The sequence below is a fragment of the Neopelma chrysocephalum genome, unplaced genomic scaffold, assembly GCF_003984885.1.
Source record: "Neopelma chrysocephalum unplaced genomic scaffold, ASM398488v2 Primary Assembly neopelma1_22, whole genome shotgun sequence".
NCBI classification, from domain to species: domain Eukaryota; kingdom Metazoa; phylum Chordata; class Aves; order Passeriformes; family Pipridae; genus Neopelma; species Neopelma chrysocephalum.
This window is the reverse complement of record NW_020897689.1, coordinates 30161477-30178530: the sequence shown is the minus strand read 5'-3', so window position 1 is coordinate 30178530 and position 17054 is coordinate 30161477. Positions and strand designations below refer to the sequence as shown.

The 17054-nt window shown below is 43.8% G+C and overlaps 1 protein-coding gene across 2 annotated transcripts; it reads right to left on the bottom strand.

Annotated features, from left to right (window-relative positions):
- Positions 1–14222, bottom strand: PRELID3A (PRELI domain containing 3A). Of its 2 annotated transcripts, XM_027676999.1 has the most exons (7): positions 14110–14222; positions 11570–11738; positions 11079–11168; positions 10236–10306; positions 10039–10141; positions 8299–8387; positions 4592–4699 (listed from the first exon to the last, which is right to left on the bottom strand). In XM_027676999.1, the coding sequence occupies exons 1-6, from the start codon at positions 14139–14141 to the stop codon at positions 8334–8336; spliced, it is 519 nt and encodes a 172-aa protein (XP_027532800.1). In that variant the 5' UTR covers positions 14142–14222; the 3' UTR covers positions 4592–4699; positions 8299–8333. The 2 variants fall into 2 exon arrangements, with proteins under 2 accessions (XP_027532790.1, XP_027532800.1); XM_027676989.1 differs by lacking the exon at positions 8299–8387 and having other exon boundaries at positions 1–4699.
- Positions 14223–17054: the final 2832 nt, after the last annotated feature.

Here is a 17054-nt window from a genome sequence, read left to right as displayed (position 1 = left end):
TTGTGCTTCACAAAAATGCCTTTTCAATGGACGAATCCATAGTGAACGCATGACCTGCTTCATGGAGCTGCGATTAAAAGATTTAGCCTATAACCTGCATGATCCTGACAGGTGGCGAGTAGTGTTGGTGGGGTAAGAAGATGGTTTATTAGATAAATAAGGTCTTATTTACAAGTCAAGGCTAATAGTTTTAGATTACTCTTTGCTGCTTTAATGCAAAATGAAGCAGCTGCCAGTCCCAGATTGAGTTACCAGTCCACAACCAGAGGACCCCTGCAGAGCTTTTGTGATGTGTGACTTATTACAGCAAGCTTCAGGGAGCCTGGTACTGGGTCCTGCTGCTTACCCAGCATGGACTAATGCAAATGATTTTTCTGCAGCCTTCTCTGAAAAGCAACAGCCAATTTTATATTAAAATAGTTACACCCAGAAGTGTTTTTTTAAACTGCGCATGTCATTTACTTCAGATAGCACCATAGCGTACATACACACTTCACAGTCCTGCCCTTCATGGCTCACAATCTAGGAAGGTGCAGTAGGAAGGGTGTTACCTACCCACTGCTCCACCTGAAGATTTGAATGCAAAGTGTCACATCAAGGAATGTCAATGGCCATACTCAGCACTACTTAATTATGTTGTCAGATACATCAATGCCCAGTATGTGCTATACTACAATTCCTGACATACACCTCCTGCTGCAGATCAGTGCCTTTGCTTAAGTTAGGCAAGTCCTTCAAGAACACACAAGTTTCACTGGGATTGCCTGTTGTCTCAGCAAATATGACCCTTCCCCCATCGCGCCTGCTGACCTGATGAGGGAAAAGAAGTAAGACGCATGGAGAAGCATGGAAGATTCCCACTGGCACAAGGGCAAATCAAGGAAAAGATTAAAAGGATAGTTTACACAAAATCAATAAATTACACACCAGACCATTTGACTACACTGTTTTAAGTTAGTGCCTTTTGTTGTACACACAAGCCTGTCTACGCTATAGCATGAAAACCATCAACCAGAAACCAGAGTTCACCTCGAGTTTGGTATCTTCAACATCTTAAAACCCTTCAGAGCCAAGAGCTAACATGCCCAGTTTGCCACATTCTGGGAACCACCACTGCCTCAGGAACCAGCTCTCCCCAGCTTCTTGCTTCCACAGCAGGCATGTGCAACACAGCTACAGGTACTGGGCAGGGGGAGCAGCCACATTTCCAACCAGTCTGAAGACCTGATATGCCACCACTAAATTCTTAAACCACCCCCTGCATCACAACCCTCTATACTCCCCCTTTCCCTTGAATTGCAATCCAGTGGCTGAGAAACATTGAACTGCCAGTCTCAGCTTGAACCACAGCAAACAACCTCCCTCTCCCAACTCACAAAGCTGAACTTTAATTCTACTTTCAACTCCCCAAGTGCAGAATTCTTATTCAAAGTGGCACTTGTTACTATTAATCAGCATGGTTATAAGCACTGAGCTTTCTGCTTGGTCCCCAGCACCTCAAGATCCTTCCAAGTTAATGAGTGTTGACTTCACACCATTTCTGCTTGATACATTTTTTTCCTCCTGCGTGCCCTTTTCCTCCTGCATCAATCCCAAAAGCCACAACCCCTGCTCCCCACAAGCAGCCTAGCACTTTCCCTCACATGCAGCTTTCCACCTTTGACAGACACCTCAGTCAATGCACATGACAAAAAACTGATTTCAGATATATTTTTTAGCCATTTCCAGTGTAGAAAGAAAAGTTGGAGGAGTTTCTCTAAGGAACCACAAAGATAAACAATTCCAAAGGCAGGGTGGTTTTTTTGCCTCAAGGGTCAACTTGGACTATAACAGTCTAAGAACTTGAGTGGGAATTGAAGTGCTGCAAAAACAGTGTTAAGCACAGCATACACAGCTACAGATCCCACCAGATCCCATGGAGAAGAGTCACATGGTCAAGGTAGAAGAAGGTTTGGAGCCTCATATGCAAATCAGATGGACAGAGAGCAGAAGGGTGAAACTGTCCAGGAAATCTTACTGAAAATTAAGAACCACTTGATCTGCTAAGCACTGGAGCCCACCTGGTCCCACTGTGACCTCTGCTGCAAGGTCCCTTGTACACAATGAGCAACCACAGGAAGAACAATAATCCCACAGATGCATAAGTGTCACACCTACTCCTAAGACAAGGTAAGAGGCAGCAGCACTGTCTGGCAGTGGAGAGAGGCAGCTGGATGACACAACTGGCCTCCAGAAAAAATTAGTCTTTTTTCCTACCCAAAGCTTCCCCACTACCATTCTACCATTTAGCCAAGAGAAAAGCAGAAGAGGACTGAGCACAAGCAGGAAAGGTGCTGATTCCTGGCAAGTGGAGCAGCAGACAGATTGGAAAACCGAGTGTCTAGGCATACAGCTCCTAAATGGGACAAAACGTGGAGCGAAAGCAGAAAGTAATCCAGAAAACTGATGTGTAACTGGTATTGACCCTATAGTGTGGCAGAGAAATTCAGACCCAGAGAGAGCCTGTGGTGACTTTTCTGGGAAGCCACCTGGTGCTGGAAGGTGCTAAACACAAGTCAGTCACCCTTAAGACAATACCAAGCAAATATTTCACTTCTGATGCAAAAAGCAGCTCTAGGCAACTCTTCTTCCAAACCAAAGCAATACATGAACCTCTCCAAACACCTTCCTACCCCTGCTGACAGTCATGTTTTCATCACCTCCAGGAGGCATGTACAGAAATGCTGCAGCGCAGGTTTCCAAGGACACACAAACTTACTCAATTTTTCCTTTTCTTTTTTTTTGCAGAGCTCTGCCATGGCTGCACTCCCCTTCCTAGCAGAACACCACCAGGAGCTAGAACATCTTCTGTGTTCCTTATCCAGGAAGTGGCATCACTCCTCTGAGAAGGGGACAACAACTGACCTGCACCAAAGCTATCCAGTGTATCTTCCAGAAATGGGCTGCTATCAGCCTATAAGCTCCAAGTTTCTGTTACAAAATAAGAGGGGTTTTAGGTCCACATGAAAAGAGCAATGTAAATATCAGCTATTCATTTAATTGCTTTCAACAAATATACATATCTTTTAAAGTAGGATTATTCATTAGGATATGTAATTTAGTTACACCCAAATTAAAGTTCAAATGAACCAGAATATGAATGCTGAAAATTCCCTTAAGCTACAGACACTTTAAAGTTACTAGATCAAAACAGTGACCAACATTTTACTCTTCTAGTTTTTCAGAAGTTACTCATGCTCTTGAACAGCTTCCTAAGCACATGCTTACCACTTGAACGAGTAAACATCCTTGCAACATTTATTTCACTTTGTGTGCATACCAAAAAATAAGTTAAAATGCCCTAAGAGGGTTGTCTAAGAAATATATACTACACCTGGATCAAACATGACAATTTTGTAAACATCAGACAAGGCTAGGACCATTACCAATATGTATTTATGCATGTTTTATAGGAAACAGTTTCTGCAATTATTGGAGTATTTTTCCAGATAATGAGAAGCATCTAAAATGATTCAAAAACCATTTTGTACCAATGTGGAAAAGTGTTGAAAATATTCAGTTACAGAATGCACTCAAAGAAGGAGAGTTCATTTGGTTTTCTTGTACTTGTTTTTTCCATTCAGGGAATGAAAAGTTCCTGTTTATACCATTTGGATTTCAAATTTCCTGTTCATTTCTCATTTCAACTCTTCTGGTTATTGCATCAGTTTCTCCCTCAGTTAAGACATGATGTAAAGAGCAAGGACCAGTGGAAGAAAGGTCTCTTCATTCAAGTAGCCTACAAGTACTCTTCTTAGAGATAAATAAGTATTTTCCAGCACCTTCCAGGAATTACTACTCATGTCCTCATAGGGAGGGGAGGAACTAGAACAAGTTAATAAATAAGAAAATAAATTATACCTTTTTCCCTACCAAAAAAACTATTTTAGGTTATTAACATCAATAGAAACTTTATCCTTGTTTGGATACAAACATAAGAGGTAACGTATCTGGTGCCACGTTCTGGCAGCACATTTAAACAGCATAAGTGTTAGTTCCACACAAGTTGTAGCCTTTCGGGATGATCCTCTAGATAAGTATCTAATGCTACAGTATCATGTTCTGACTCACGTAGTTCCCTTTAACTGGTCATAAGACACTATCACATTACAAACCAGACAAACTTCAGTGCTCTAGGACCAATCAGCCCTTCACAGAACAAAAATTCACATGGAAAACCCTTAATACCACACATGCATTCTTTTCAAGTTTGAGTAAGACAAACTGAGATCGTGCAAATATAACATACTCTCTTATCTTTGCTTAAAAAGGCACATTTAGGCTGTCTTAAATGTGCTTAATGTTTTGTTTCCAGTGTTAAAAATAAATGGCTAAAATGAAAAGAGCATCTGCAGAAGGTCAATTTAATCTTCAGTAGGCAACAAGAGCTGCTGTGGAGATGACAGATGAGGTTACTCGTCCACTGATCCAATATTCTTATAAATATACAAAACCTCTTCAGATCAGCCTTGGAAGGGAGCAGTCTGCAGAATAAGACTTTTCTGTCAGTTACGTGGTTTTACTTGGTGAAACCAAATATTTGGTTTTATTTTTCCGTTGAGGCTGCTGCCATGGCTGGTTTCATGCCCTCGCGCGTTGACTTCAGCTCCTCCAATTCTGTGTTCAGTTTGCTGATCACCCACTCCAGGGCATCCCGACCCTGCCAGAAAAAATACTGGAATTCAGGATCAGAACAGATACACCATCACTGCTCATGTTTATATAGTTTTTCCTCTGTCAGACATGGGACTTGTTTTAAAATTAATTTCATGCCCTGCATAATTTGCTACAGATTATATCGATAATTTCTTACCATCTTCTCATGGAAACTTCACTGAAAAGGCATTTGTTTAATTCCTAAGCCAGAAGCTCACTACTGTGAGCTCCCAGTAGTACAGCTAGCCAAAAAGTCTAATTCAGCAGTTAAGTTTCCTCACCTAAGAGGATCTCTGTTTTTACTGTTTGCTGCTCCCACTACTGAAAGAATATTGGTAGATTTACGGCAAAATCTAGATGTTGTTCTCAGATTCATTAACCAAGTTACGTGGACTGTTTTTGAGAAGATCCAGGACAAAGAAAGTCTTCCAAGTCTCTCTGAAGTAGCAACTAAGTGATCTGATATCTGTCAAGAGTTCAGAAGTGGACTCACACTGAATTCTACATTCATGCAGAGCAACATTTCAGCACCTAAGCCACACTGAGAGACTAGAGTTGCACATTTTATATCAAGGTATGGTCTTTCTCTGTTCAGTCCTCAGAATGGGAGTGTCCCAAAGCTATGAACTGACAGCTAGTGCTTTAGTAAGAGCTGGAGAACCCAGCACAATGAGCCTGTCAAAAGCCTTTTACCTTAAGAAGACCCTACAGCAGCTGCATCCCGATGACCACAAAACGCAGCCAGCTGCACAATGAAGCCAAGAAAATAAGAAGTACTTTAACTAAACAGAAGTGCAAGATTTCAGAGCTCTGCAATCTCAGAATAGCAGCTTTTGCCAAAGCAAGCAGATGGGATCAGACCAGGAAACCACTTGGCCTTTTTTCACTTAAAGAGAGGTCAAGAGACATTCACCCCTATTACTCTACTAAGAATAATAAGTATGAACAGTGGAGAGCAGCAAGGGGGAGCCACATGGCTCTGGCCAAGTCTAGAGTTCTGCAGATAAAGAGAGCGAGTCTCAGTGTTTAAGCCCTCTGCAGAGATTGATAGAAAGGAGGGGAACATCCTTCTCCACACACAGTTTTGTTCCAAACTGTGATGTACTAATTTTGTTGCATGCAGGTGACAAAGTGCACAGAAACCTCATATTCTCCAGAACCTGCTGTTGTCTTTTATGAACCACTAAGCATGAACAAGAATCTGCATAAGCAGCTTTGAAAACCTAAGAAAAAAAAGTGTCAGAACAATATACATATACTCTTGAAGGATTTTTTTTCAGGCTAGAAACATTATTCTGGAATAATATCAGAAACCCAGATTGAGGCTGCAAGGTGTAACCTCTTAAAAGAAATAAAGTTTTACTAAGAATAAGAGTATATTTATCTCAAGCCCTAACTAAGGTTGGTGAAGACCTGACTCTGTTTCTCTTTGGGTTTTCCATATAAACGAGAGTAAACACTAATTGTTACATCTGCACTGGCAGGCAGCCCTTAGACTGAGAAAAGCCATGCAGATATCAGAATAAAGTGCTCAGCTCTCAGTCAAAGCTCATAAAGAGAGATTCAGCTCCACCCCAAATTACCTCAAGAACTGGTATGTTTAAGTTAACTTAGTTCAAGATACACCTTTATTTACTAATAATATTGAAGAAAGCATGATTTAAATTGTCTGACTGAAACATGGGTTGCTGAAAAAGACCCTAGAAGGGGATGATTTCACTTCTGAGTTCTTTCCATTTGAGCATGAAAGCAACTGTTCTTCGGCAGGTGATAACTTCCACCTTCTCCACACGCTGTGCAAGACCTGGGAACACCAGCAAAGCAGGCATAAAACCGCCCAGACAGGGGCAGGCTACTGCATAGCAACAAGTCCTAACTAGCCGTGAATTAGCTGAGAGGAGTGCTCCTAAGGAAAAATCGGGAAGGGGAGGGGTGGGTTGGGGAGAGAAGAGGAATCATCTTTCAGTAAGCTGGCATTTGGACATTTAAAAGTCAGGTTTAAATGTCCTGTCTGAGGTGGCACAGGCACAGAGAACTGAGTGAGAGAGCAACAGCTTAGATGTTATATTTGTCTAATTGCACAAAGAAGACTTTGTCAAGAAGTCAAACATCCCTGCCACAGAAAATGCGCAGTAGAAAAAGGCTGAGAATCTTCTCTGGCCCTGACTATGAAACAATCATGTCATTGTGTTTTATTTGATATCTTTGTTGATAAGATTAAATAATTTTTAAAAATTCAACTGGAGCACCTAGATATTTCCTTCAGTTTTTGAGACTACGTAGGTCTGTGTATGTCCTTAGACTTATATATACTGTATGCTATATTTTGCAGCTAAGAATAAACTCATGATATTGGCAAGGAAGATTTCAGGAATATTCTGCACAGGAAATGAAGTTAGAAATCTCAACCAGATGCAAAGCCTCCAAGTATTATAAAATCATCCAGTTATCAGAAAAAATCTGACAGAGGACTGGTCTATAAAATTTCATATTGTACAAGTTCTCTAGTAAGTCATTAAGCAAGCACATTCATAACCAGGCATGCATATTGTATTAGTCATTATTGCATATGTCAGCAGTATGAAGTGTCTGGCAGAACAAGCGCTGCATATGAAGATTTGTTGGTAGAGCTTAAGTGACTAATAAATGCTGAGCCTTTTTAGTTGATGTTTTCCAGAAAAACAGCTTAGTGGAATGAGAACTTAAAAGCAAACACTCATGGTGTACACAGATCTCAAAGTAAGCACTGTAGAAAGCCCTACTTTCTTAACTAGGAGAAGCAGCATAATGGATTTTTTTTTTAAGAAATCTTATTAGTTAAAGCACAAGCCAATACAGGAATGACAAGGACAAGCTACACTGACTAGTAGAAGGAGAACAATTTGCACAGAGGTATCACAAGAGGCAAGTACACTCAGTTCTCTCAACCCTGAAGTTAGATTTGTTCATAGGCACATCACTCCAGGGACACATCACCACCGAAATGAATATAACTACAAGACTAGTGAAGAGCAGGAACAGTCTGGCACTCTGACAGCTTCAAGCTTTGTACAGATTTCCTCAGAAGGGCAACAATATTCCTCAGGCATAAGAAAAGCAAATACAATTCTGCTATGCAAAAGATTACCCCTGTTAGGCAACCTGTTTCAAGAAATCAGTTTTATAACCTAAGAACACAGTTCTGTTTCATAATGCCAATTCCACTCACTAACCAATTTATTAATTTCTTTGGGTACCAGATCTATTTACATGCTGAAATCACAGAAACTAGGACCAGATCAAACACTTTGTGGACGGACTCCTTCACATCCCTGGTTGCCTGCAGTCACCATTCCACTTTCAAACCATAAGCAAGACTGTGTGGCACAAGACATGGCTGCACAAGTTGGTTGTCCAGTGGCATAACCACAGATTCATGGATCCAGTCTGGATTGGACCTACTCTCACCCTCTACAACTGCAGTGTAATGAATGTCTGCCATTCCTGTATGCAATGTGTGTAAAACATACATGCAGGTTAAAATATGAAATCCACGTGCCAACAATCCATGCACATATTTGCTAGAAAGCTGAAATGCTGTACCAAGAAGAATGCTGGCATTACCACTAGTTAGTACAAACTGTAGGTGTGGAGAACTGTTAGCTTAGAGCGCTTTCAGAATTTTGAATTATCCACTCAATAGCATCCCACCCCTGGAGTAACACAAAAAAGATTTACAACATATGGCAAATGATTTTTCCATCGTCATTAAAAATAATAATGTGTCATCTGCCACCTCCACCTCAGATCAAACTCTCAATAATTCCAATTTCTTCAGAAAAACAAAACATTTTTCAGCAACTTCCATGAAGTTTAAGAGGAGTGCTAAAAGCATGGAGGCATAGCACAGCATGCAACAAGAGCTCGTAGTAGCACAGTAGGTTACTGGCTAGCAAAGAAAGGGCTGGTAACAGCAAGTACAAATTCCTGCTAAGTTAAAAATCTGTAGAGACTTTTCAGTGAAATACACAGGACAAGAAGGTCTTTCTGCTTTGCAAGAAGCTTGTGAGCCAGCGTGTTCCTTGAAAATGGCAGAACAGAACAATCTTTAAAAGAAATTGAGCTTTCACACAGGCAACACCTGAACAGATATCAAGAAATATTTACACTTCTTATCCAAGTTCAACAGAGACATGCAAATGAGACAGATGCCACAAGAGGAATTCGGACAGTGTTTTTAAGTGTGCCTAGTTATGTGGACGTGCCAGCTAGCTGGAGCTGTGCCCTCCACAGACTTTTAAATGGAGACCAGATCAGGACAGAACCATAATTTAATTGAAATATATTCCATTAGAGAGCACTCAGCTAGGTAAAGGCAATCTTCAGCATCTAGAAATGACCCATCATTCCTTCCCCACCCCCTGGTTTTAACATGTTTTCTTCTCACTTTAGGAGAAGCACACAGAAGGGTGGGAAAGGAGGCTTTCTCCTCTCTGATCTAGTTGTTCCATGCCTCCTATCAAGTTGGCTTACATTGTCTTGGTCAATCAAAATCTTTCACAAGGACAAAGGGCTGGCCAAAGCACAGGCCCTCCAGCATAGCAGGAGCTACCTGGGCCAGATTCCCATTGTGCTGAGCTTCTCCAGCAATGCAGAGCACAAACTCAAATTCCAGGTGCACTCATCCTGCTGTTAGGCAGCAAGGCCTATGCTGCTCTAGCAACTCCATTTCTTCCCCAAACAACTATAGGACAAAGTGCCCAAGCATTCCCATAGCTCTGCCTGTGCAAGCACAAGACAGAGGAGTCAGTCTAGTGTTACCTAGGAGAGCCAGCACAGTCTCACCTCTTCAAAGAATATGCTTCTGCTTACACTACATTACTTTCAGCCAAAGGCAAGGAGACAGATGAATAATGGATAGTAACTAGAACTGACAAAGTAGCACAGAAAATATGCTGGCATTAACTGATAAATCCAGATTATAAAGGCTGAAAGCAAAGTTACATTCTTTACTAGCACTAACTCCTGGAAATAGGAGGTTAGTGTTTAAAAAGGTAGTTCAGAAAAAAAACAAAACCCAACCAGTAGAATGTGTATCCTAAACGGAATTGTAGCATACACACAGAAGCTTGTTTGTTCTGCTGTGCAATTCTAGTTGAAAAACAGATTCAGTAGTGACACCTTTTCATACTGTGGGAAATTATATTCTACTTGCTGAGGTCCTACAAAACCCAGTTGAAATGCTGTGCACAAAATTTAGATAATTTAAATACAGCATTCAACACACACAATTGACAATTACTATTTCAACAAAAAGAACAATGGGGTGGGTGGAGAGAGGGAGAGAACAGAATAAAGATGTACCTTTCTGGCATTAGAAGATATCGTGTTCGCCATTAAGCTTTCCAGATAACTGCTCAAGCTAATGCCTTTAACAGTAATAATTGCTTCTTGAGTTAGCACAGTTCTGTAACAGAATAAAGAAAGGTTAATACCTAAGCTCAACTGGACTAACATAATGTCTCCTATCCACAAAGATGCACACAAATATCCTTACTTACTTCTCAGGGTTTTCAGGATGAGGTGTGTAAACCAGTCTCTCATCAACAGACACCAAGTTTGTGAGAGTAATCTTAAAAAGAAAACAAGAGCTGAAATCCTCACTTCCCACCTTTCATTTTTCTGTTACCAGCGGCACTACTATAGCACGCTCAGTTTTGTGTCAGCAGTGTAAGCAGAATATAGAACTCAGAACACAGTCAATAAAAAGAACTATATAGGTTGATGCACCTTCTCCTATCCTCGATCTAATTACATCAAAGTTCCTGTTCGCATTTGTACAAAACACAAGCAGCTTTCTCCGAATCTCGAGTCTGATTTATGGCAAGTGGTTTAGAGAGGCTCTTCAAGACCAAGACCACCATACCACCACTTGGACTATACAGAAAATTATTACCCATGAAAGAGAATGCCTCTTGTACAGAGACAAGGCTCTCCTACAGACAACCCTATTTTAAATCTGATAGTTCTGAGTTCCCAGGGTACCAAAATATAGCCTAATACTTCATTTACATTTTATGAAAAAAAGGCATTTCACATTGAAACTTTTGTTGTAATGGCAGTGTAATGTATAACAACTCATTAATCTAAAAGTCAAACTATTTTACATGCATTCCAAGAAATAATTTTGCATTAAAAACAGAATCACAAATGTTTGATCCTGAAGTATTTAAATTTCCTATTTGTGAGAAGAGAGAAAAAAAAAGTCATTTAAGACACTAACTAAGATACGAAAATTATTACCTTCTGATGAAAGATGCAAACACATTTCTAATCTAAATGTTAAGAGCAAAACATCTAACTTCCAGAACTAATTACCAGAAACTTTTTAAGCCACCACTCACATTAGTTGAGCAAAGCTCCATCTTTTTTTCCACTGGATCTACCACAGAATGTTCTTCAATGTAAGTCAGAGTTCTACTTGTTCCTAAAATCTGAAGGTAAAAAAAAAAAAGTTAAGTACCAAAATTAAACAAACAAACTGAACCTTGAAACTCATAAAGGCCACGTTCTCAGTGACCCCAAATAAATCCAGAGTAAATCATAGATACCAGACAGCTGTGATCTGTGGCAAGACTTCACCCTGGTAGATTGTATCAGTCCTACAGTATGGCACAGACCAGCCCGGGAGGCATTTACAGACATACACACACTATGGGCATAATAAAGTTTACGAAGTATTCTCATCACCAAGAATGCTACTTGTAGCCTGTGTGACACTTGTGGATGACATTTCCTACGGATTAAGCTTTTACTCTGAATTCAGCTCCAATTCAGACAATGACATAAAAGTGTACCACGCCCTTGATAAAGCATAAAGACTATGAAAACATACGGCTTTTACAATACTCGGCAATCCCCACTCTGTGCTGAGTAGACGGTGACTGTGCAACCTCCCCTGGTTATCAAGGCTTCTGTCAAGGACATCTACTCCTACCACACATGGATTCATCGGGTTGGGGTACTTCCTCATAGCAGCTTTGATCACTGTATCCCAGGGATGTCTGTAAAAAGAAGGGGAGAGAATGTTTGTAACTATTTTGTATTCAATCATAAGTATTCAAACAATACTAAATCAGGATCTAGTTTGTGTAATATGGCACATGCTGTACAACTTTATAGCTTCCAGAAGTCAGAATACAGTTATGCTTGGAAGGGCAGTAAGAAAGTATTGACATACAAACAGAAAAAAAAAAATAATTCTTCTTTCCAGAGTGAAGCAAAGAATTATTAACCAAAAACTAACAGAAATGAGGGCAAGGGGCAACAGTCACTAATTGCTACAAGTGACATTCCAATTAGGGGGGCAGAAACCCCTCACTGACAGGGCAGCTGCCCACAGAGATTGCTGAAATCTTGATTCATTCCAGAACTCAACCAGGAAAACAACCTGACCTCACACTTCAGTTTGTCTTGCTTTGAGAAGAGGGCTGGACTAGATGACCTCTGGACTAGAAGTTCACTCCAACATAAATTCCTCTATGATTCTAAGCACACCAAATAAACTGAAGTGGAAACCATTAGTTTACTATAGCAAAAAAAGCAAAGTGAAATTGAATTCAACAACAACAAAACAATTATCAAGAAGTTCAAAATGAAACAGATTTTCAGAAACCACATCAGCTCACAGCCTTATGTCTGTACCTGTACTACTGCTTCCAGCAGTTTGTTAGGATGAATTACACTTATGGATACTCTTCTCAGTACAGAACTGTTTTTATGAAATGAGTTTTGATAATCTCAAACCCCTGGGATCACAGCAGCCCTGCTATTCAAGGCCAGGCTGTCCACATCGCTCTTTTTCTTCTGAAACAGAGGAGGCTACAGAAATCATGGACTTGATCCACCACAGAAATTCTGTCCCTAAGTAGTTATTTCTATATTCAGAATAACTGACTGATCTGCAATGATAAGTTTATAGCCTTTAAAGGTATGTTTAAAAATTCAACAATTGGTATCTAACTTAAGAAAGATTAGGGATGCCAACTTGTACTTAAGACTTGCACTTAGGGCCCTAAATGGATTTTATTTTTGACAACACTACTTTTAGTCTTAAAATAGACTGGCACAGAAGGGCACCAACAGTACAGCACTGCAAGAACAAACAGAAACTTGGAAAAATAAGTTCTTTTTCCAACAAGAAAAGCATTGGAAAGCTTTATTGGTGCAGGCAGGAAAAATAAGAGCCCTCCATTCCTACAGCAGAAAGAGGAGGATTGTTCCTTGTTATCTTCAGAGACTATTCATCTCCTTTAACAGAAGATACACAAACTGAAAATGTCAAATTTCTGTCAAGTGTCCCTGAGGGATTGAGTCAGAGATGTGATAAGGCACAACAATATTTTATTAACCATTCAACTAAACTACCTACACCTCCACACCTTACGCCATAAGATGAGGGTGTTCTAATACAGGTCTTGACAAAAAAATGACAAAAACAGCTTTGTGTTCCCTAGGCGACAGATACTCATCTCAAACTCAGAAGCCGTGCCGTGCACTAGCAGCCTTTACTTCCCTCTGCCTGACATTTCACGTCAGAAGCTACAGTTTACTTACACCAGATCGATGATGAAGTTGAGCCCCGAACAACTACATCAGCGCTACGAATTTTGTTGACGTAATTAAATAAGTTTAAAGCGACACATCTGGGATATTCTGTAAATATTTTAAGAACTATCACCCTGGTGCTATTTAGGCTTCCAAAATCTATTTTAAGACCCTGTAGCAGTCGAATCAGCGGTGGTGGTGGCATTCCAAGAGCTGCACCGACACTGCATCCTCCACGTCTGCTCCCCAACACAGTCTGTCACACACCTGTTGATAATTTTCCGGGTTGTTCCCTCGTTGCACAAAGGTGGAACTGGATGGACAGGACCATGTCCAATGCAGAAAAGCACTAATGGGAAGGAAACTTACTGAGGGAACTGGCTGCTGGGCACCTCAGCGGGAGTTCCCGGCAGGTAAGGTACACAGCCGCCCTGTCCATACCTTTTGGAATATATCATCGACTACGTCAGGAGTTTGAGATCATTTTTTCTATAGTGTGAAAGTTATTTTTCCTTGAACACCCATCCCTCTATCAAGCCATCACGCTGCCGGGCCGGCTCTACAACTCTACCCTGTTGGAATGCTATTCCCGAGGTGGTGGAAGCCCTGGTGCGGGGTCTGGCCGCGCAAGAAAGAGCCCGAGGTGATGCAGGACCGGCACCGCCGGGGCCTGCCCCCGGCCTCCCCTCCTCCTCCTCCTCCTCCTGCGGTCGCGCCCGCGGCATTCCCCGTTTCCGCCGTCACCTCGGCGGGGTCCGATTACACCGCGTGGCCCGGCCTGGGGTCTCGCCGCGCCCCCCCCCCATCCCTCCCGCCCGGCCTCCTCACCCGAACACATGCTCCGAGCTCCAGATCTTCATGGCCGCTCCCGGTGTGTCCCCTCAGAGCCGGGTGGGAAAGGCGGGAAGGCGGCGGGAGCGGCTCGCGCTGGACCGACAGACCGACGGCTTCGCGCGGCCCGGCGAGCAGCAGCGGCCGGGGGCGGGGAGGGGCGTGCCCGGGCCGGCGCGCGCGTCACGCACACGAGTCATCGCCCCGCCCCGCCCCCGGTGGAGGAGGAGGAGCGGCACTGCGCGTGCGCAAAGCCTGCCGCCGCGCGGGCTGGGCTGGGCTGGGCTGTGGAGTTGCAGCGTCGAGGGATATCCTAGGTTGGGTGTGACCCACAGGGGTCAGAGAAGTCCAATTCCTGGCTCTGTGCAGGACACCCCAAGAATCACACCATGAGCCTGAGAGCGTTGTCCAAATGCTTCTTGAACTCCATCAGGCTTGGTGCTGTGACCACTTTCCTGGGAGCCCGTTCCAGTGCCCAGCCGTCCTCTGGGTGAAGAGCCTTTTCCTAATATCCAAGCTAACCTCCCCTGACACAGTTTGCCCTGGAAAGATGCAGCCTGAGAAAGCAATTCTGCATTAGCATTGATCGACTGATCCCCCTGCCCCTCACAAACCCTCACCACCAGCTCCTCAGGACAAGAGAGACATAGAGCTCCTGGAGCAGGTCCAGTGGAGAGCAACACAGATGATTAAGGGTCTGGAGCATCTATCTCATGAGGAAAGGCTGAGGGAGCTGGGCCTCTTCAGCCTCGAGAAGAGATGACTGAGAGGACACCCTGTCAGTGTCTAGAAGTATCCAAGGGGAGGGTGCCAAGAGGATGGAGCCAGACTCTTCTTGATGGTGTCAAGCAACAGGATAAGAGAACAAGCAAGAACTGATGCACAAGAAGTTCCACCTGAATATGAGGAAGAACTTCTTTACTGTGCCAGTGACTGAACACTGAAACAGAGCCCAGAGAGGTTCTGGAGTCTCCCTCACTGGAGATATTCAAGAACCATATGGACACAATCCTGTGCCATGTGCTCTAGGATGACCCTGCTTGAACAGGGAGGTTGGACCAGATGACCCACTGTGATCCCTTCCAACCTGACCCATTCTGTGATTCTGTGAACTACCAGCATAGGAGATTTGCTTTAAACACGCTAATAACAGCCATGGTTGGGGGTGACACACTGTCAAGCTCAGCGTGTGCGGGGCTGTGCCCAGGGGCGAAGTGATTACTGAGGAATACAGCTGGTTTAGGTAGCTCAGTTTGTAAGCAGCAGATTGAGCTCTGGGTGAGAACCTGAGACAAGAGACCGTGACATGCCAGACCATGACAAGCCAAACCTTTACATAACAAAGGGCACGAAGAGCAGTGGCAGAAGCCAGGGGATAAAAGCCCAGAGGTTCCTTTGTTGGGGGTCCATCCTCAGATGCACCAGCTCGGGTTGTTTCTGTGTTACTGCGCCATGAATAACTTGCTTTATGGAACTAGACACCTGAGACTCTGCTGAGGGAAACCTAGGGTCGAACCGGTAAGGAAACCTGATCTGACTGGATATGATGGGATGTGTGGGGAATCAAGTGGGGCAGCTGTGGGCTCACTGGAGCTGCCCACTGTGAAGGGGTTAATTCCCAGCAGTAACAATGGCCTTGGAAGTGTGACTGCCAGAGTGTCGTGAACGGTCAGACTGGGATGTTTCCTCAATAATGATGACGCCAAATGCCCGAGTTCACCTGGAGGACTTTGCACAGAGTAATTCTACACCGAACACATCAATATGAAATGCCCTACATAGTGGGGGAAAAACAGGACACAAGTTTTTCTACTTCCCATCACCAGGACACTGTCACAGGGTAAACTGGCCCCAGCAACGGGAGAACTCACCCTGCTGAGCGGCGCCAGCCGGGCTGGGCTGGGCTGGGCTGTGCCCTGCCACGTCACCCCTGCCCTTGACTCAGCAAAGGGATCTGGAAAAGCTGGATAGATGGAGCGAGGCCAATGGCATGAGGTTCAACAAGGCCAAGTGTCAGGTCCTACCCTTTGGCCATAATAACCCCAGGCAGCACTGCAGGCTAGGGGCAGAGTGGTTGGAAAGCGGGCCAGTGGAAAAGGACCTGGGAGTGCTGGTCAAGAGCAGCCAGCAGTGTGCCCAGGTGGCCAAGGAGGCCAATGGCATCCTGGCTTGTATCAGAAATAGTGTGACCAGCAGAACAAGGTAAGTGATTGCCCCCCTATGCTCGTCATTGGTGAGGCTACACCTCAAATACTGTATTCAGTTCTGGGCCCCTCAGTTCAGGAAGGACATTGAGGTGCTGAATCAGGCCTAGAGAAGGGCAATGAAGCTGGTGAAGATTCTGGAGCACAAGTCCTATGAGGATTGGCTGAGGAGCTGGGTTGTTTAGGCTGGAGAGAAGGCTCAGGTGGCCGTATCACTCTACAACTACTTGGAAGGAGATTGTAGCCAGGTGGGGATCGGTCTCTTTTCCCAGGCAATCAGCGACAGAACGAGAGGACATAGCCTTAAGCTGCACCAGGGAAGAGTTGGACATTAGGGAGAATTTATTTACAGAAAGAGTGCTTGGGCATTGGCTGCCCAGGGAGGTAGTGGAGTCATTGTCCCTGGAGGTGTTTAAGGAGAGATTGGACGTGGGACTTAGTGCCATAGTCTAGTTGACATGGTGGTGTTCCGGTCACAGATCGGACTCGATGTCTCGGAGCTCTTTTCCACCCCAGTTAATTCCGTGACTCTGTGACCGACTCCGAGACAAGGGCCGGCCCAGCCCCCGAGGGGGCGGGGCTCAGGCTGGTGACGGCGGTGGGCGTGGCGACAATGACGTCTCCTTCGCCCCGCCCCAGGGGCGTGGGCTCTTCCCGGGGGCGGGGCTCGGGGTTGCCCTTCGGACGCGGCGGAAGTACCCGGGCGGCGCGATGACGTCAGGGCCCTCGGCCCGGCGG

Bases quoted from the DNA above. Each gene is read 5' to 3' on its own strand.
- PRELID3A (XM_027676989.1), bottom strand. From the start codon at position 14,141: ATGAAGATCTGGAGCTCGGAGCATGTGTTCGG. The intron at 10,307-11,078 runs GTGAGTGGTGGC...TTTCTTTTTAAG, and splicing joins TGGAGCTTTGCTCAACTAAT to ATTACTCTCACAAACTTGGT. The intron at 10,142-10,235 runs GTAAGTAAGGAT...ATTCTGTTACAG, and splicing joins CATCCTGAAAACCCTGAGAA to AACTGTGCTAACTCAAGAAG.